General features: G+C 40.3%; 1 protein-coding gene across 1 annotated transcript in view; it reads left to right on the forward strand.

The window, feature by feature from the left end:
• Nucleotides 1-22,014, forward strand: part of RBM44 (RNA binding motif protein 44) — a 1,074,496-nt gene that overhangs the window by 417,295 nt on the left and 635,187 nt on the right. Inside the window, exon 4 of the mRNA XM_033944849.1 lies at nucleotides 8,873-8,963. Coding sequence (XP_033800740.1) covers nucleotides 8,873-8,963 — 91 coding nt within the window. The remainder of the gene's footprint in view (nucleotides 1-8,872; nucleotides 8,964-22,014) is intronic.

Here is a 22,014-nt window from a genome sequence, read left to right on the forward strand (position 1 = left end):
TGTAAACCGCCTAGAACTTTTGGTTATGGCAGTATAAAAGAATAAAGTTATTATTATAAACCTAAGGATTAGATTAGATTAGATCAGTGGTTCCCAACCCTGTCCTGGAGGAACACCAGGCCAATTGGGTTTTCAGGCTAGCCCTAATGAATATGCATGAAGCAAATTTGCATGCCTATCACTTCCATCATATGCAAATCTCTCTCATGCATATTCATTAGGGCTAGCCTGAAAACCCGATTGGCCTGGTGTTCCTCCAGGACAGGGTTGGGAATCACTGGATTAGATTATTAATTGAGAGACATAAAATCAAAACACAATATTCAAACAAAATTTATAAGCAAAAAAACATGATTCAATCATTATCATTCAGCTGGCAACTTTTCAATAGTAAAGAAAACAATATTGTGTGAATAGAGGTAATAATTTTCAGCCACATATCTCATAACCTTACAAATTGGTACTGTATAGATATTTAAAAATTGAGCAAACAATGCTTAACCTAGAGTAACTCCAAAATCAATGTTTGTTTTCTCAGTACCAATATAAACCTGAAATTGTTGATCTGTTAAGAGTCAAAACAATCCAAAACTGTACCAGAAAGTCCTAAAGCAGCAAAAAATCCAATATCTGTTTATGATTAATGTTATCAAATGTGGCAGCAATATCTAATGACCATAAGAAAGTCTACACCTTGATCAAAACCATAGCATATTGAATCCAACACAGATATTAATAAGGTCTCAGTATGGTTAATAAGGTCTCAGTATGGTTTGACACCGAACTCCTAACAATGAAACAATCAGTAAGACGATTATAAAGAATCTGGAAAAAAACGGGAAAGCTGTCAGACCGGAACATCTGGAGATCCAACATAAAACTCTACAAACAATAGATAAAAGAAAAACGTAAAACATTTTACTCATCCAAAATTAAATCATCTAATACTAGCTCAAAAGGAGCTAATATAAAAGAACTGTTCAACATAGTTACGAATTTATTTGACACCACACATTACACTCAACCGATTCATAATATCAAGCTACCCTCAGCAAATAATCTAACACAACATTTAGATTCAAAAATTACAAACCTAAGAAATAACTACTCGACAATTGTCACATACGAACATCAATCAACTGATATACAAGGAAATAAAATACCAGCGGACATGATTTGGAGTTCCTTCCACAATTTAGAATGGAATAACTACATCAAGTTATATAATAAAGTTATATAATAAATCAAGTTATATAATAAATACTCTAAATCATACTGTTTTCTGGACTCATGTCCCCCAGAAATTATGAAAGCAGCTCCATTAGACTTTAAACTATCTCTATTGAATTATTTAATCAATAACCTAAAAAATGGAAAATTCCTCACAAATAATGGTCATATTATAATAACTCCAATTCCAAAAAATCGTAAAGAATCATCATCAGTAACCAACTATAGATCAGTAGCATCCATTCCATTTATTGTAAAAATCATGGAAGGATTGGTACACACCCAACTGATGGAATATCTCGACCAGTTCTCTCTTTTGCACAAAACTCAATTTGGTTTTAGACCTCTGTTTTGAGACAGTAATTGTAGCTATCCTGTATAATTTGTGTTACTTGTTTAGTAACGGCCTCAACGCCATGATCATGCAATTTGACATGAGCTCTGCCTTTGACTTGGTGGACCATGGGAAACTGCTACAATGCCTAGATGCAATTGGTTTCGAGGTTTCCTTATATCTCGCACCTACCAAGTCCGTTTTAATTACGATCTCTCTGATACATGGAGCAATCCATCTGGCATGCAACAGGGGTCACCATTATCCCCTTTGCTCTTCAATGTTTACTAAACTAAAACTAAACTAAACTAAACCTTAGGTTTGTATACCGCGCCATCTCCACAAGCGTAGAGCTTGGCACGGTTTACAGGGTTAGGTTGAAAAGGAGCTACAATGAAGGGTTATAGGAAAGGAGCTAGGAAGATAAAGAGGGACAGGGAACCAAAAAGCGGGAAGTGTTAGATTTTTGAAAAGAGCCAAGTTTTCAGGTGTTTGCGGAAGGATTGGATGGAACTTGAAACTCTGAGCGGGGATGTGAGGTTATTCCAGAGTTCTGTGGTTCTAAAGGGGAGGGATGTTCCTATTTTCCTACGTGGGATATACCTTTTGTAGAGGGGAATGATAGTTTCAGTTTTTGGGAGGATCTAGTGGAATTAGAGTTAGAGGAATTCCAGAAGAGTGGGATAACGGGAGGGAAGATGCCATGTAGGATCTTGAAGGCTAAACAGGCACATTTAAAGAGGACTCTGGAGTGAACTGGGAGCCAGTGAAGTTTGGACAGGAGTGGGGAGAAGTGGTCGAACTTGCCTTTTGCGAAAATAAGCTTGGCTGCGGCATTCTGGATTAGCTGAAGTCTATGGAGTTTTTTTAAAAGTTAGGCTTAAATAGATGGAGTTGCAATAATCCAGTCTAGAGAGGATGGTGGATTGAACAAGGACGATGAAGTGAGAATGATGAAAGTACGATCTCACTTTCCTCAACATATGGAGACTAAAGAAACATTTTTTTACCAAGAAGTTGAGGTGGTCATTGAAGGAGAGAGAGGAGTCTATGATGATGCCAAGGACTTTGCTTGAAAACTCAAGCTGAAGAGTGGAGCCGGAATATAATGGGATGGAGGTGGGTAAATGACCTAATATTGGGCCGAGCTAAAGTAATTTTGTTTTAGACTCATTCAATTTCATTTGTACAGAATGTGCCCAGGAATGGAGGTTCATTGTACATGCGGATATGTTCTCAGCGAGATTAGTGAGGTTCGAGTCGGTCTCGAGGAGGATGAGGATATCATCGGCATAGGTGTAGAGAGATTCCAGGGGGGATAGGTGAAGAAGTTTCAGAGAGGACATGTAAATATTGAAAAGGATAGGAGAGAGGGATGAGCCTTGCGGGACTCCACATATCGGCTTCCAGGGAGGGGATGAGGTAACGTTTATGTTAATGGTGTAGGAGCGTAAGCGTAGGAATTTCGAGAACCAGTCTAGAACTGTGGAACTTATGCCTATTTCAGAGAGTTTGAAGATTAAGATATCATGATGGACGACGTCGAAGCTGCGGAGAGGTCGAATTGTAGAAGTACAGCGAATTTGTTACGAGAATGAAGTTGTTGTACCTTAGAGATTAGTGAGGCTAATAGGGATTCGATGCTGAAGTTGGGTCTGAAACCGAATTGATAGGGTAGGAGAATAGAAAATCTTTCTAGGTAGGATGAGAGTTGAGTGAATATGATGGATTCTAACATCTTGGTTAGGAGAGGGATGTTTGCTATTGGAGGGTAATTGGAGGGAATAGAGGGATCAAGGTCAGTCTTTTTCAGTAGAGGGGTTAGTGCAATATGTCCCATTTCGGAGGAGAAAAGGCCCGATGTTAGAGCAGCGTTTACAAGTTTGGTGAGGGAAGCGATGGCCTGTGTAGAGATATTCTCGAATAGGTAGGAGGGGAAAGGGTCCAAGGTACACTTGCAAGATTTTAGTTTGAGGCAGAGTTTGGAGACTTGCAATTCGGAAACAAGCTCAAAAACGGTCCAGGATCTGTTGGCTGGAATGGGATTGGAGACAGGTAGGGAAGGGTTGAGGTCAGTAGAGATTAGGGAGTTGTAGGAGACTGTAGGCGGGAAGGAGCATCTTAGGGTGGTAACCTTTTCATTGAAGAATTTTGCAAGGGCATCTGCTGATAGCGACGAGGGGAGCAAGGATGGGTCCTTTTTTGTAGTTAAGGAGTGCCAAATGTTAAACAAAGTACTGATCTGGTTGTTGGATCTGGAGATTTTATCTCCGAAGAAGTTCTTCCTGGCTTTTTTTAGTAATGAATTGTAGCATTTAATATTGACCCTCCCGGTCTGTCTATCTGAGGGGGATTTAGATTTTTTTCCATTTGCGCTCCAAAGTGCGACATTTCTGTTTCATCTCTCAATGGAGCGGTAGATACCAAGGAACCTTTTGGGGGTAGGAGATGGTTTTTGTGGATATTGGAGCGAGGGAGTGATAGATGGATTCGGAAAGGGAGATCCAATTGCACCAGCAGGATTCAGAGTCTGTAGGCTTAGGATTGGAGGAGAGTTGGTTGAGAAATTTGGACCAGAAAAGATTACTCAAAATTTTCTTGCGGAAGGTTATTGAATGGGATGGGGATTCAAGGTGTGACATGAAAATGGGGAGGCAAGTAGCCCCTAGGAAGTGGTCAGACCAAGGGACTTGTTCCCAATGGGTGTCATCAATTGAAGTTTTGAAGGCAGTAAGGTCGAGGAAAGTGGTGAAATCTAATGTATGTTCTTTTTCGTGGGTTGGAGAAGAGGTAGGTGAGGGGAAACCTAGAGAGGTAAAGAAGTTGTTAAATTCGATCGTGTCCTTGCTATTGGTGTCATCAAGGTGGAGATTAATATCGCCAACAATCAGTAGTCTTTGAAATTTAAGAAAGGCGTTTGTTATAGCCTCAAAGACGAGATTGGAGGAGTTGTTCCAAGGGGTAGGTGGGCGGTAAAGTAACAAGATGCCCAATGGGTAAGTGAGGAGTTCATCATTGACAGAGGCAAGCATATATTCTAGAGCGGCGTGAGTGCCCTTCTCGAGGAGCTGGATGTCAAAGAAAGATTTATAGAGCAGTGCCAGTCCGCCTCCTTTTCGGTTGGATCTGGGGGAGAAGAGGCCTTGATAACCATGGGGGAGGAGTTCGTTTTGTGTAAAAAGATCATCTTTGGCGATCCATGATTCCGTGATGCACAGGAATCCAGGGTCGAACTCGTCTAGAAGGTCCTTGAAGATTTGGGTCTTATTGCATGCTGATCTGGCATTACAATAAAGAGTCAGGACTGGGGTGAGAGAGTCAGAGACAGCATTGGGAAGATTGGCTGGGGGCAGGGGCTTTAGTGAGTTTAGGTTGGCTTTTCGGGGGGTTTTCTTGAAAGGGGGAATTCTGGTTAGGTGCGCAATTGTCCCAGCTACGCAGATGACTTCACGATAATTATCCCATTCACTACCTCTATCTCAGCAGTCACTCCCCAAAGCAAAAGAAGTACTAAATCGTATGGAGCAATGGATGACTGAATTCAGACTAAAGCTAAACTCAGAAAAAACAAAATTTTTTATAGCTTCGCCATACCCACTTGACACTAAAGTATCAATGTGCATCAATAATTCAACCCACTCTGAAGGTATAAGGAGTAACACTGGACCAGAGCCTGACCATGAAAGACCAGGTAGACTCCTTGATTAGTAAGATCTTTCTCACCCTCTGGAAACTTCAGTCCATCATTTAGAATTCTGGTACAATCCCTTATACTGAGTCAACTTGATGATTGTAACATCACCTACTTGGCACTCTCCCAGAAGAATATGCGGCAATTGCAACTGGTATAAAATGCAGCGGTTAGGCTACTTTGTGGACTGAAAAAGTTCGATCATGTAACACCTTCTTATCGACTTCTACACTGGCTGCTGATGGAGGCACGTGTGAAATTCAAGTTTGGTTGTTTCTGCTTCAAGGTACACTACGGTTTAGCCCTTAAATATATAACAGACCTTTTCTCTTTCACAACCAACAGACATAAGAGAAACTCACATCCGAACTTTGTTTCTCTACCGGTTAGAGGTTGTAAATTTAAAAGTCATCACCAACATCTTTCTCACTTCAAGCAGCATTATGAGGTAAAGATCTGGAACAACTGCTCATGCCTACTACTTATAGGGAATTCAGGAAACGCCTAAAAACACATCTGTTCCTGAAGTACTTAGTCCTCAACAAATGATCTTTAGAACTGTTAATCGCTAACTCTGAACTTTGTTAATTCCACTCAATCTGTAACATCTTTTAATCATTGTAAACCGCATAGAACTTCACGGTCCTGTGGTATATAAACTGTTATTATTATTATTATATTTATAGAGAAATCTAAATTGATATAGATCCAACATTCCTTTCTCATTAGAAGTTTGCAGCTGAACTAATACTAACTTCTCATTATCTTTCACCAAGATGAGATAAAACAATAAGGGGGAATTCATCAAGCAGCGTTAGGGCTTTAAGTCATGATAATTGGCTCTTAACACAACTTAAACAGCCCTAATGCTGCTTTTCTAAACATAATGCAATTATATTTCAGTCGCTGCACTTTAGTAAGTAATGAGATGCAAAACATGCAAATGCAACAAAGCTTTACAGTCTATGGCTAAGGTTTTAAAGAAAGTATCTTGTTCATGCCCATAATTCCTGGTAGCAATACCCTATGTTCTTAAGATCAGTCTCTTCACTAGCAGTAGGCAGTATGTCATCTTTATTTTACCTTCTGCTTTCCAGAGAGCTATTTTATTGGTCTTTTGGCTCTAAACCAGTGGTCTCAAACTCATGGCCCTGGGACCACTTGCGGCCTGCCAGGTACTATTTTGAGGCCCTCGGTATGTTTATCATAATCACAAAAATAAAATAAAACAGTTTCTTGATCATATGTCTCTTTCGCTATAAATTACAATATTATTATTAAGACTTAGCCAAAAGGAAAGATTTATAAACTATAAAGAGTTTTACCTCATGCAAAATTGTCATTTCTTTAATAAGACATTAAGTATGTTTTCTGAGGCCCTCCAAGTACCTACAAATCCAAAATGTGGCCCTGCAAAGGGTTTGAGTTTGAGACCACTGCTCTAAACCCTTCCAAGCTAATTAACTCCTCCTCCCTTTGAGGATTGGGGTCTTACTCCTCACAGACTTACAACTAGGCAAGAGTTTTCCTAATTGGCCCTCTTCTTTTCTAGGCTTAAAAGGGAAATGATTCTTTCTCTCCATGACATGTCTGGTTCCTGTTATTCCCTTAAAGGGGAACTGCTAATTATTATGTTTACCTTAGTTTTACTATAGTTTGGTTCCTTGTGTTACTAAGTGACAGGGTTTTACCCGTACCTCTCACAGTCATCTGTCTAGAATGTCTCACTATTACCAGGGTAAGTACATAATCTCTTTTTATAAAGTTCCACTAAATATGAAGTCTTTCAAGTTGGAACGCTTTACCTAAAGATTTAAAGATTTTGCTTTTTTTTTGTAGTTCTCTTAAGATATTTTTATTTAAGAATGGGTTAATATACAAAAGCGTTTATCCAGTCAGTAGAGATTCCTGCATAGTTAAACTCTGCTGAGCTGGTCATTCCTAGATATTCAGAAGCACCTATAATGCAGCTGAATATCCCTCTGGCCATAAGAGAGCTCTCTGGAAAGCAGAAGGTGAAATGAAGATGACAAAGGGCCCACTGCCTACTGACATCATGGGGGATTGCTAGCAGGAACTTTGGGCATGAGCAAGATACTTTCCTTAAAGCTGCAGGTGAAGGTATAGGACCATAAGGTTATGGTTAAATATTGTCCTGTCCAAGGAGTAGTGGCTATTTAACTTTGCTACTCAGTCAAAAGGGTGCAGTATCCAAGTTTTGCTATTTGGAAAAGAAGCTGTTTGAAGAAAGAACCCCCTCACCCCCACCCCAAGCTAGCTATAGAAGTAACGGATGGAAAGCTAATCTGCATGAGATCTGGACGTCGGAAGTGATCAGTGGTGTGCCGCAGGGTTTGGTCTTGGGTCCGATCCTGTTTAATATCTTCGTAAGGGACCTGGCTTAAGGGCTTCGAGGGAAAATTACATTATTCGCCGATGACGCCAAACTATGCAACATAGTAGGCAACAGCTCTGTACCCGACTACATGACGCAGGACCTACACTTACTGGAACATTGGTCCTCAACTTGGCAACTAAGTTTTAATGCCAAAAGTGTAAGGTCATGCACCTTGGCAACAGAAATCCATGCAGAACTTACACCCTAAATGGCGAGACCTTAGCAAGAACCACTGCAGAACGGGACTTGGGAGTAATCATTAGCGAAGACATGAAGTCTGCCAACCAAGTGGAGAAAGCTTCATCCAAGGCTAGACAAATGATGGGTTGTATCCGAAGAAGCTTCGTCAGCCGGAAGACCGAAGTTATAATGCCATTGTACAGATCCTTGGTGAGACCTCATCTGGAATATTGTGTACAATTCTGGAGACCGCATTATCAAAAAGATGTGCAGAGAATGGAGTCGGTTCAGCGAATGGCCACCAGGATGGTCTCAGGACTCAAGGATCTCCTGTATGAGGAAAGGCTGGGTAAGTTGCAGCTATACTCACTCGAGGGGCGTAGAGAGAGGGGAGATATGATTGAGACGTACAAATATTTCACGGGCCGTATTGAGGTAGAAGAGGTTATCTTTTTTTCTCAAAGGACCTACGGCGACAATAGGTCATCCGTTGAAACTCAAGGGTGGGAGATTTCATGGTGACACCAGGAAGTACTTCTTCACCGAGAGGGTGGTTGATCATTGGAATAGTCTTCCACTGCAGGTAATTCAGGCCAGCAGCACGCTGGACTTCAAGAGAAAATGGGATAAGCATGTGGTAATCACTTCAGGGAAGAATTTAGGGGATGGGTCATTAGAGTGGGCAGACTTGTTTGGCCGTGGCCCTTTTCTGCCATCATCTTCTATGTTTCTACATTCCCCAAGCTCTCCTATCAGGTTAAGCTCTTGTTGAAGCAGAGGAGCCAGAACCCTCTAGAAGCAACAAAGACTCATTCAGGACCCACAGATGGAAATCATTCTGAGTGTGCAAGGGAATGGCAAAAGAGGACTTCTGTAGTAAAACCAGAAACTAGAAGTTTGTCTCCAAGCCAAAGGGCCTCACCACACTGCTATACCAACCCAGAAAATAGTTTCTGATCTTTGTACATTTATCTACAGGTTTGATGTCAGAAATAAACAAATTTATGTTTATTCTGTTTATTTCTGTTTTATTCTTTAGTTGGTTTGTTCTACTGACATCTATCATCCAGGACAGATTTTATCAGTGAAGACTGAAGGAGACATTAGCATCAGTCAGAATGCAAACATAGGTGAGTTACATGGGTTTAGATACAATTTAAGATTCAGAAACAATCATTAATAGAAAATATCTGTTCTATTTTATGCTATTCAGAAAATATTGTTGTTTATTAGGTGTCATTGACTCCGTATAATCAAGTTTTCATGGCAGAATACAGAAGTAGATTGATGGACCTTTTTTCTATGCAGTATAAATTCAATTTTTTTGCCATTGTCACACCAAATGTGATCCTCCGCTTCCAAAACTGCCTGTCTACTGCTCCTTTTTCTTACTGGCCATTCCTTTCTCTATGCACCCAAATATCCTTCTAGCTTTCACGATCGCCTTTTCAACCTATTTGGCTACCTAAAGATCACATACTATCACACCCAAGTCCTGCTTCTATTTCATGCACTAAAGTTCTTCATTCTCTAAACTGTACTGTTCCCTTGGGATTTTGCAGCCCAAATGCATGACCTGGTATTTCTTAGCATCTGCCAACTTCAGACTATTCCTCAAGCTTTCCTAGGTCCTCTTTCATGTTATCCATACCATCAGGGGCGTTTACTCTATTGCAGATTTTGGTATCGTCCGCACAGAGGCAAATCTTACCAGACAGCCTTTCAGTAATATCACTTATAAAAATGTTAAAAAGAACAGGACCAAGAATCAAACCTTGAGGCACACCACTGGTAGCATCCCTTTCCTCAAAGCAATCTCCATTGACTACTACCCTCTGTTACCTTCCACTCAACCAGTTCCTGACCCAATCTATCACTTTGGGGCCCATCCCAAGGGCATACAGTTTGTTAGACACTTGTATGGAACACTGTCAAAGGCTCTCTATCAAATTATCTGGTCATCCAGTCAAAAAGAATTGATCAGATTTGTCTGGCAAGAACTTCCTCTAGTGAATCCATTTTGCCTCCGGTCCTGTAATCCACTGGATTCCAGAAATGTAAGTATTCTCTGTTTTAAAAGTGTTTCCAATAACGTACTTACCACAGAAGTCATACTTACTGGCCTGTAGTTCCCTGCCTTTTCTTTACTTCCACTTTTGTGGAAAGGGACTACATCCGCCCTTCTCTCCAGTCCTCTGGAACCACTCCTGACTCTAAAGAAGCATTGAAATATCGGCCAGTGGAGCCGCCAGAACTTCCCTAAGTTCTTTCATTACTATCAGATGTACATCATCCGGCCCCATTGCTTTGTCCACCTTTAGTTTAGCTAACTCCTCATGAATACAATACTCAAAAAAAATTATTCAGGGTCTACCACACTTCCATCCCTATTTATGTATTTAAAATTTTCTAGTGCAATAGATACGAGAGGTTAATATCCCAGTGCTTGTAAGCCATGCAGAAGGAATTCACTCTAGATTTTCAATGAATCCCTCCTCCTCCACTTGAGGACTCTGCTGCCCCCATCAGTTTTCCTTCTACTTGCGAGCCAGAAGGACTCTTTTTGATCTACTCTGCTTATTTCTTTATAATTTTTTTCTGTCATTCTTGACTTTGGTGTTAAAAGCCCCCCTTGATAAGGGTACAACTCTGCATGCATGGAAAAGAAGCAGATGGCATCTGCAGTTGACATGCTGATCCCTTGTGGTACCTATTGGCTAGCCTGCAGAAGTCTTCTTGGTGCTCAGGGTCTGTTCCTATTGTTGCACTACTCACCTACTGCATTGCAGTGGCTTGATCATAGGCTGTTAGGCAACCATAGGGGGCTCAGCAGGGTCTTGCAGGGTGCCAGTGGCATTTTGTCTCCCCCCATTTTGCGCATCCGCAGAGCTTGGAGGTTCAGTCAGACACCAGTGAAATTGGCAGCCTTGAAAATTCAGCACTGGAAAACCGTTCTTCTCCCAGATCCAGCTATCTTTGGAGCTGAGGCAGGCTGCAGCACATTGCCAGCACAGGTCACAGTGAGTAAAGCTTCTATAGCTTATGAGGAAAATTGGGGGGGGGGGTTGTAAATTGTATTTTTTAAACTTTCTGCCCATTCCCTGTTTCTCCCACCTCTAAAATTGCTAGGGTTTTGTTGTTGTTTTAATTTAGTGTTTTGGAGCCGTTTTATGGTACCAAAACGCTTTTACGGTGGCCATCTTGAATTTTCCAATTTTTAAAAAGTTCTTCAGAAGCTGAAAATCATCTCATTTTGCCTCAAAACTGGAAGGGACAGAGTCCTAAGGCTCTTCTAACCATATTTCATGTCAGGTTTGTGCTGGATGAGTATCCAAAGAGCGCCTTTGTGCCATGTGCCTTGCAGCATGTGAAAGGGGGCGGGAGTGGTCAGCTTAGCCTCCCCTTTGAACTCAAGGGCCAAGGATTGGCTGGGCAGTCCATTGGATTGGGTTAAATCCCTTCAGCAGCCCCATAATGGCAATCGTAGAGCCCAAAAGACATAACATAGTCATCTACTACTACTATTAATTATTTCTTTTATTTATTTATATTTTAACCAAGAAATACACTTCTTGTACAGAAAATTGAGCAAGATATTCAATTCACATAAAAGGAAATTAAGATTGAATTAGAGGAAAAAATTATTCACTTAATCAATATTAAAATCCCAAATTAAAGAGATCCAAAATTCTAATGAGTGAATATCAATGAAAGAAAGAAAAAAAGGAAATCATATCCTAAAACAAAAAAGGCAGTCAGTTGCTAGTGATTACAAAAGCATTTTCTTTTCTCTAAGTTGTTATTACTATTTCCCCCTTCAAGTTGTTTCATGGTTAGAAACCCTGATAACTGCGAAGGTTCAAAGAATATGTAATTACAATACTTATATTTTATAAACACATTTACATGGATATCGTAGAAGAAAAACAGCACCTATTGCAGTTATACCTGGCTTAATCAGCAGGAATTGTTTTCTACATCTGTGTTTCTTTTGTCACATCAGGGAACATCTGAATTTTTGCCCCAGAAATTCCTTATGTCTATTCTTGAAGAATAATTTTAATATCCAGTTCTTATCAGGTGACAAAACCATTGTGACCAACAAAGTAGCTGGTCTAACTAATTCTTTTAATTATGTGTTTAACATAGTTTTTAGGTCCATTTGTAGATCCTGATCTTGTTATTGTAGAGGTTGTTGTTCCTTTTGATTTTTTACCAGAAGGTAATTAATTTTTGAGAAAGGAGGGAAAGCTTCTTCTAGGATATCTAATATCTCACAAAAGTATTTTCTAAACATTTCTTTAGGTGAAATCGAGGATATTTTTGGAAAGTTCATGATTCTAAGACTGTTTAAATGATTATTATTCTCTAAAATTTAAAAAGAAAAATGGAAATTTTGGAGAATATTAATTATTTCTATAGCGGGGAGACTCAGTGCTGCCTAGTAAGGTATTTTCTCTGGAATTTGTCAATCTGGTGTAGAGAACTTTTCAGGATGGCCAAAATCAGGAGCGCTGTTGAGCCAGAGAGCAAGATGGCCACATAATCTCTTCTCTCCTCTCCTGATTAGTAGAACATTGACACAGAGCAAGTTTTAATCTTCGTATTTGCTAGTAAAACCTGATTCTATCAGCAAATAAGATGTCAATGAATAAATCTGCAAACACAGAAACTCAATCGACTCAATCTACTGGCTCAAAAAGATCTAAGTATGATCCTCCTTCACCGGAAAAGCCATCGATTAGTAAGTCTGCACATGATTCCTCGGACGCAGTTTTAGATGAGCTTTGCGCATTAAGAAAACTGATAACTAAACAATATGATATTACCTGTGAGATGAGGAATGATATAAATTCACTCACTACTTCATTTGCAGCCTGCCAAACACGTTTCGAAATGTTAGAGAACCGAGCAGATATGGCGGCACTCTCTTTCGCGTGGCGAAGTTATTGAGATATACTCAAACACTGCAAATTTTAACTGCTGCAAATGCTACCACTGATCTGAAGATTGCAGATAAAAAATTTATTGTTGTTCCTGACCTGGCTAAGACAACCGCCCGGAAGAGAAAATCCTTCTTAGAGATGAGAGCCAGACTGAAATCTATGGGTGCCATATGGTTTGCAATATCCAGCTAGAATGGTTGTGACTGTAAATAATTCAACACGACACTGGAATTGCTCCAATCTTTCCTGGATGGTCTTCAATTGCAGGGTATGTCATCCTCCTGAGGTCTTTTCTCCTTTCTGCAGTCATATGACTACTGTCCCGAGTGGTATAATGGAAAGCCTGGGCTCAGGCAGACTTATTACTTTATCATTTTCTTCTTCATTACATTATATTGTCTAAATGCTATATCTTAATACCACCATGTGGACTCGGACTTTCGGAACGATAGACACACCTGGGTTTTCTATTTTGATGAACCCGCTAATATTTAGAGTCGACCCTTGCTTCAAACTTTAAGATCTCTACCACCGAACTAATTCTAATCAAGCCTCCATCTAGTGCATTGTCCCAGCTTGGAGATCTAGCAAATTGAATGGTCATTGAAGCAAGTAAACAAATTAAAATACAATAAAATAAGAAGGGAATAAAAAAAAAACCCCCAAACAAAAAATAGATCTTGATATTGAACTCCTACTGACTAATGTGTTTCCAAATGAAAACTCACTTAATCGATGTTAACACTTTTCTATAAAGGAACTGTGAGTGACTCATTTTATTGAGCAACTGCAAACCTAAATGGGGCAGTATCACAACTTATAGCTCTGATTATCTGTCTCTTACTTGACTGTTATTAGATTGCAAATGGAAAACTTACCGTAAATAATATGACAAGTATTTGCCTTTTTCTTCAATTTTTGATAATAGTATGTTTTGTAATTCAATAGTTAAAGTCAGCTAAAGTATATTTCTCAAATACCTTTTTCTACAGTATCAGATGAGCCTAGATGGTATTTAATTTTTGTTTTCTTTTTTTTCATAACATATTTCTGACACAAACAAGGTTTAATACTGGTTTTATTTTCTGCTTAGTAGGTACTTTTTGTAGAATAATTTCATTTCTTTATTATATTTTTAATATGTTATTGTTATCTGTTTAGTCAGAACACATTGTCAAATTTAGATTGATATGTCTGGCTGTGATATTATGATTTTTCTGTCACTTTATGTGTTTTCTTGCTCTCTCCAATATTGTTCTTCTTTTGAGGGAGAGAACTTATGCACCTCTGTTTTCTGGTTAATGGAACCAATCATTTTTCTTGTTTTTTTTTTTTTTTTTGGCTGGGCTGTTTTATTCCTTGATGCCTACTGTTCTGGTTTGATATATGCTAAGGAGATTTTTCTTATTTTCAGTTTTTCCTTTTTGGGCATATTGCATTTTTCCTATTCCTACTATAACATACTTGATATTTTTCCTTTCCAGGCCTCTTTTCTTCTTCTAACACACCGACTATATGATAACTGTTAAACAATCATCAGTCACTGTTGTCTCCTGGAATGTCAATGGATTAAACAATCCTATTAAGAGAAAAAAGTTTTACTCCACCTGAAACAAAAATCTCCTGATATAATAATGTTACAAGAGACACAGCTCTCAACCACCTCTTCTTTGACAAAATCTTGTTCCTGGGTCACCTCTGCGATTGATTCCCCTTCTATAGGTAGAAGAGGTGGTGTATCCATAATATTTAAAAATCAATACAACCTAAAATCATTAATCAAGCTATTGACCCTACAGGTAGATGGATAATAGTACAAGAAGATTTACACAATACTCAACTTCTTTTAATAAATGTCTACACCCCCAATAGTGATTCTCCGGAATTCTTTATAGATCTACTACATACAGTTCAGACATTTGAACCTTTACCAATCATTATGGCAAGGGATTTCAATATTCCTTTTGATCTTTACATAGATAAATAATCCAGCTCCAAATCATCCCAACAAAAATCACATATATATTTTCATTCACTCATCACACAACTACATTTATTAGACCCATGGCGACTTCAACATCCTTCGGCCAGAGAATATACATATCATTCTATTCCGCACAATAGCTTCTCATGCTTAGATTATATCTTTGTATCTCAACATTTACTAAATTCAGTTACTAATACCTATATATCTCCAATACTTATTTCAGATCATTCAATAGTAACTTGTGCTCTTTTTTTGAATGATAACCCTACTCCCAAATCTCCTTTATGGAGAATGCAGACTGCACTCCTTGAAGATGAACAGATCGTTAAACATATTAAGAGTTTTATCAAGAATTTATTTGATAATAACATCTCTTCTGACACTGACCCTTTAATAACTTGGGAAGCTTTTAAAGCCTCCTTGAGAGGGGAACTCATTTCGATTTCCTCACATAAATCTAAATCTGAAAAAGCCTCAATAGTAGCTCTGGAAAATCAAATTGCGGAGAAGGAACATAAATATACTGTCACTAAGGATCCCCAATTATATAATACACTATGCCAACTTAAATACCAATATAATTGCATTATCTCCAAACAGACAGGAATGCAAATTTTCATGACCGAAGCTAAATACTATGCGGAAGGAAACAAAAGTAACAAAATGCTAGCCTCTTATTTGAAAAGGAAAAAAAGTCAAATTCAGATCCCAGCCATCCATAATGACGACAATATAAATATCACTACATATTCTGGAATTCTAGAAACATTTCAAAAATACTATGAAACACTTAACCAATCAGTATCATCCTCTAATTCGGCTCCATTATTTTCCTTTCCACAAAATTTAGAATGACCAATATGGTCTGCCTCTGATAACATCATTTTAAATAAGGCACTAGATATAGAAGAAATTCTTGTTGCCTTGAAACAATTACAATCCAATAAATCTCCAGGAGCTGATGGAATTCCTGTGGAATTCTATAAAATTTTCAAAACTGATCTATCGCAGCATCTCCTTGAATTATTTCACTATTTAACTCCTGATATTGTTAAACAGAATCGTTTTACTGAGGCAATAATTACAGTCATCCCGAAACCCAATAGGAATCCCCTACAGGTATAGAATTACAGGCCAATTTCACTCCTTAATGTAGATTACAAACCATATTCTAAAGTTTTGGCAAACAAGATTAAAACAGTCATTCATAAAGTGATTCATCCTATTCAAATTGGCTTTATGCCGGGACGTCTAATTGCAGACAACTCTAGATTATTCTTCCACTTATCTCATATTGCTGAAGCTTCCCAAAATCCTATCATAGCCTTATCCCTTAACGCCAAAAAGGCTTTTTGATAGAATCGAATGGAATTATCTCTTCCATGTCTTAGATTGGTTTGGAGCTCAAACTCCTTTCTCTCAAATGATTAAGGTATTTTATACAAATCCCTCAGCTAGAATAGTAGCAAATAATTCTCTCTTTTGTTCATTCTATTTACATAGGGGAACCAGACAAGGGTGTCCTCTCTCGCCCTATTTATTTAATCTGGCCCTAAAACCATTACTCATTCATATTAGACAAAACCCAAACATCTCTGGCATTGTATGTACGGTAAATCTCTTGAAGTAAAACTCTGCGTATGAAGATGACGTCTTCCTTTATATTTCTAATCCAGAGACCTCGATCAAAGAGCTCCTACAGACTATTGCTGAATACTCATCTTTCTCAGGATATAAATTAAATCAAGATAAAACGGAAACTCTTCCTTTAAATCACTAGGCCAATTCAGATATGATCAAACTCTATAATTTAATATGGGTTTCAAAGAAACTGAAATATCTTGGTATTTAACTCACTAGATCCCTTCAAGAATCTATTGATATTAATATACAAAAAAATCCTTAAACTTGTAAAAAAATTAATCCAATCTTGGCATCCTCATGCCCAAAATAAATTATATTTTACTTATGATCCTCTGTCTTTTTCCTTTACAAAAAAAGACTCCCTTTTATCTTCTTTCCTATGGAAAAATAAGCAACCACAAATAGCCCTAAAAAAACCCATCAAATCAAGAAAAGAGGATGGTGGAGTTCTTTTTCCAGATTTTTATGCCTATCATAAAGCTTTTCTTATTCATCAAGGTCTTTATTGGTTATGCAGAACAAGAAATCTACTCGCCTATATGGTTTGAAATTGAAAAACAACTATTACCACTCCAACTATATGCTCATTTGACTGCCTCAAACTCTTTACTTGACAATCCCTTACTACAAACGATGACTAAATGTTTATTGAAATTTGACATACATCTAGAATTTCCTCATACCAAATCGATATCTACATCTTTATGGTTTAATTCTAATATTCTCATTAACAAGAAACCATTTCTATGGAAAGAATGGATAGACAAGGGTGTTTTCTTACTTCAGGATGTATTAGATTCAAATAATAAATTGCTTCCATTTACGACTCTCCAGACTAAATATGCTCTTCCATGTTCCGCTTACTTTAAATGGATGCAAATCCATCATTGTCTATCTCATACATTCTTTATTGATACAGTCATATCTCATTCCCCCAATCTTCCTACCATAGCAACAAATTTATTGACATCAGGATATGCTGCTTCCCGAATATATAAACTTTCTATAAACTGGAACACTTACCTGAAACACTGAAAGATGTCTGGGAAAGGGATTGTGAACATCTGCTAGATGACCAAGCATGGGCACTCCTTTGGTCTAAATCATTACGTTCTCTATCGTCAGCAAATACATTACAATCTATGTATTTTCTATATCACAAAGCGCTATGGACCCCTCACAAACTTAAAACTGCTGGCCTGTAGCCCTCCAGTATTTGCTGGAACTGTGAGACCCAGTTGAGTTCACTAATTCACATGATGTTCGATTGTTCATTAGTATATTCCTTTTGGTTAGCTATATGGACCATGATGAAAAAGATCTTTCAGTTAGATTGCAATCTATCTTTATCTATAATTATGTTTAAATCACACTCTCCACACATTGGTCTAATAGATTCAGATAAGAAACTTTTTGACATATTATTGATAATTGCACAGAAACTGATTCTTTCCAATTGGAAATCCTTGATCTCACTCCATGTCCAGCACTGGTGGAATCTAGTTATGCAACATCATAAATGTGAAATAGTGCAATCAGAACGTAGAGGTCAGCTCAGATCTACAAAGGACTGTTGGTCTCCTTTATATACATATTTACAAACTTCTAATGTATAAACTTGCCCATTTCATACTTATTATTAGAATTCTTTATTGAACTAATAAATTTTGCTGTACTTGCAATATGCCTCTGTATATTTTATTTCTTTTCTGTTATTATTCAATCTGTTTGAAAAAATTCAATAAATAATGGAAGTGTTGCTGAAAGAAAGGATAGTGTACTTCCTTGAATCTAATGGGTAACAGGATCCGAGGCAACATGACTTTACAAAAGGTAAATCGTGCCAAATGAACCTGATTGAATTTTTTGATTGGGTGACCAGAGAACTGGATCGAGGACATATGCTAGATGTAATTTACTTGGATTTCAGCAAAGCCTTTAATACAGTTCCTCATAGGAGGCTGTTGAACAAACTTGAAGGGCTGAAGTTAGGACCCAAAGTGGTGAACTGGATCAGAAACTGGCTGTCGGACAGACGCCAGAGGGTGGTGGTTAATGGAAGTCGCTCAAAGGAAGGAAAGGTGAGTAGTAGAGTCCCTCAGGGTTCGGTGCTGGGGGCCAATCCTGTTCAATATGTTTGTGAGTGACATTGCTGAAGGGTTAGAAGGAAAAGTGTGCCTTTTTGCAGATGATACCAAGATTTGTAACAGAGTAGACACTGAAGAGGGAATGGAAAATATGAAAAAGGATCTGCAAAAGTTAGAGGAATGGTCTAATGCCTGGCAACTAAAATTCAATGCAAATAAATGCAGAGTAATGCATTTGGGGATTAATAATCGGAAGGAACCATATATGCTGGTTGGTGAGAAGCTGATATGCACGGACGGGGAGAGGGACCTTGGGGTGATAGTGTCCGAAGATCTAAAGGGGAAAAAACAGTGTGACAAGGCAGTGGCTGCTGCCAGAAGGATGCTGGGCCGTATAAAAAGAGGCGTAGTCAGTAGAAGGAAGAAGGTGTTGATGCCCCTGTACAAGTCATTGGTAAGGCCCCACTTGGAGTATTGTGTTCAGTTTTGGAGACTGTATCTGGCGAAGGATGTAAGAAGACTTGAGGCGGTCCAGAGGAGGGCAACGAAAATGATAGGAGGCTTGCGCCAGAAGACGTATGAGGAGAGACTGGAAGCCCTGAATATGTATACCCTAGAGGAAAGGAGAGACAGGGGAGATATGATTCAGACGTTCAAATACTTGAAGGGTATTAACGTAGAACAAAATCTTTTCCAGAGAAAGGAAAATGGTAAAACCAGAGACATAATTTGAGGTTGAGGGGTGGTAGATTCAGGGACAATGTTAGAAAATTCTACTTTATGGAGAGGGTAGTGGATGCCTGGAATGCGCTCCCGAGAGAGGTAGTGGAGAGTAAATCTGTGACTGAGTTTAAAGAAGCATGGGATGAACACAGAGGATTTAGAATCAGAAAATAATATTAAATATTGAACTAAGGCCAGTACTGTGCAGACTTGCACGGTCTGTATCTGTATATGGCCGTTTGGTGGAGGATGGTCTGGGGAGGGCTTCAATGGCTGGGAGGGTGTAGATGGGCTGGAGTAAGTCTTAACAGAGATTTCGGCAGTTGGAACCCAAGCACAGTACCGGGTAAAGCTTTGGATTCTTGCCCAGAAATAGCTAAGAAGAAAAAATTTAAAATTTAAATTGAATCAGGTTGGGCAGACTGGATGGACCATTCGGGTCTTTATCTGTCGTCATCTACTACCGTGTTTCCCCGATGGTAAGACACTGTCTTATTTTTTTTGGAAGGCCAAAATATGCTCTAGGGTTTATTTTCGGGGGGATGCCTTATTTACCCTTTCAATGTCTTTCCACCCTCCCTCCACTCCGGCCCAGCCCAGTATGAAATATTTCCTTTTGTTTCCCTCCCCTCTCTCTTCTCCTCCCTCACCCACGAGTCCTGCATCTGGCCCTCTCCCTTCTACCTGCACCTGGCAACATCCCCCTGCTCCGCGGCTCTCTTCAGCAACTCGTCAGCAGCGGTGATCAAGACAAGCTGCCGACATCGAGGCCTTCCCTCTACGAGTCCCGCCTTTGTGGAAAAAGGAAGTTGAAACAAGCGGGACTCGCAGAGGGTAGGCCCCGACGTCAGAAGCTTGTGTCGATCGCTGCTGCTGAGTTGCCGAAGAGAGCCGCGGAGCAGGGGATGTGGCCGGAAGCAGGTAGAAGGGAGAGGGAGATAGGAAGGCTGTAGATCTCCGGAGCATGACACCGACCCCGGCCAGGATGATTTCTTTTTCAGGCATGCAACTTACAAGTCCGGCGTCGCGGCGGGAAATAGCCATGCTGAGCAGTGAGCTCAGCACTACACAGATGAAAGCCTTGCTTGCTGATTGGTCCGGCGGCACGGCCGCCGGACCAATCAGCAAGCAAGGCTTTCATCTGTGTACGTGCTGAGCTCACTGCTCAGCATGGCTATTTCCCGCCGCGATGCCGGACTTGTAAGTTGCATTCCTGCGTGACACACTACCGGAGCCACGGCAGAGGTGGAAAAGAGCCACATGCGGCTCTGGAGCCGCGGGTTGCCGACCCCCGCGGTAGACGGAGGGACCACACGGAGTCACCCACCGTACCACCCGATTCGGGTAAGCACAGGTATCGGTGGGTGGCTTATTTGCGGGGGGGGGGTGCCTTATTTTACAATTTTTTCTAAAAAGGGGGGGCTGTCTTATTTGATGGCCCTGCCTTATCATCGGGGAAACACGGTATGTTACTATGGAAAAAAAAAAGGATGGCCAAAATCTACAGGGAGAATCTGGCACCAATTCAGGAGAGCTCATCGAAACAAAAAAGGAAACACTTGTAATTTAATAACCCTTGAACCTACCAGCAGAGCTCAGAACCAATTGATGGTACAGAAATCACAATTAGGGACAAGCCCTTAAACGTGTTTGCATAGAATCTATCATTGCTCCGTCTTTAGTCAGTAGGAAGGTATATGTATCTAATATAATAAAATGGTAAGCCGCGCATGCGCACTAAAAAAAACGTGTTCCGTGAGCGAAAAAAACAATTGCGCATGCGCGGCCCCGGCGGCGGCTTTCAAATAAATAAAAAAATTTCCATAGCTGCGGCGGCCTTCCTCACCCCCGGCTCCTCTCTTGAACTGGACGGTCCCCGCGTCTGCCTACCCTTCCCCCCAATAAAGCGCATTCCCCCCCCCCCAACGAATCAATAAATCGAGCCGGGCCGCCCTCCGCAACAGACCAGAGGAGTTCTTTGCCGCTCACACCCCTTCCCTTGCCGCTGACCTGAATACCTACCCGGCGATTCAAGAAGCCTGTGCAGCAGTCTTCACACGCTGCTTCAGGCTCTTCTACTGCCCTGATTTGCTCTGCCGCGTCTCTGATGATGTCATCAGAGACGCGGCAGAGCAAATAAGCGCAGTAGAAGGACCCGAAGCAGCGTGTGAAGACTGCTGCACAGGCTTCTTGAATCGCCGACTTACAAGTGAAGGGGAGCGGGGGGGGGCCGCAATGACTCTATCCGATTAATTAAAAAACTCTGCACAAGGGGAGCAGGAAGAGGTGCAGATGGACAGCGGGGGAAATTAAGGGAGACCTGCTGATGGACAGGGGGGGGAAATGAAGGGAGGCCTACTGCTGGACAGGGGGAGCAAGAAGAGGTGCTGATGGACAGGGGGGGAGATAAAACAAAGGGAGAAGGGCTGCTGCTGGATAAGGGGAGCAATGAAGAGGTGGTGGTGGACAGGGGGGAAAAATGAAGGGAGGCCTAATGCTGGACAGGGGGAGCAGGAAGAGGTGCTGATGGACAGGGGGAAAAAATTAAGGGATGCCTACTGCTGGACAGGGGGAGCAGGAAGAGATGCTGATGGACAGGGGGAAAAAATAAAGGGAGGCCTACTGCTGGACAGAGGGAGCAGGAAGAGGTGATGATGGACAGGGGGAAAAAGGAAGGGATGCCTATTGTTGGACAGGGGGAGAAGGAAGAGGTACTGATGGACAGGGGGGAGGTAAAACAAAGGGGGAAGGGCTGTTGCTGGATAAAGGGAGCAGTGAAAGGGTGGTCGTGGAC

This window comes from Geotrypetes seraphini, chromosome 5 (genome assembly GCF_902459505.1).
Source record: "Geotrypetes seraphini chromosome 5, aGeoSer1.1, whole genome shotgun sequence".
NCBI lineage: Eukaryota > Metazoa > Chordata > Amphibia > Gymnophiona > Dermophiidae > Geotrypetes > Geotrypetes seraphini.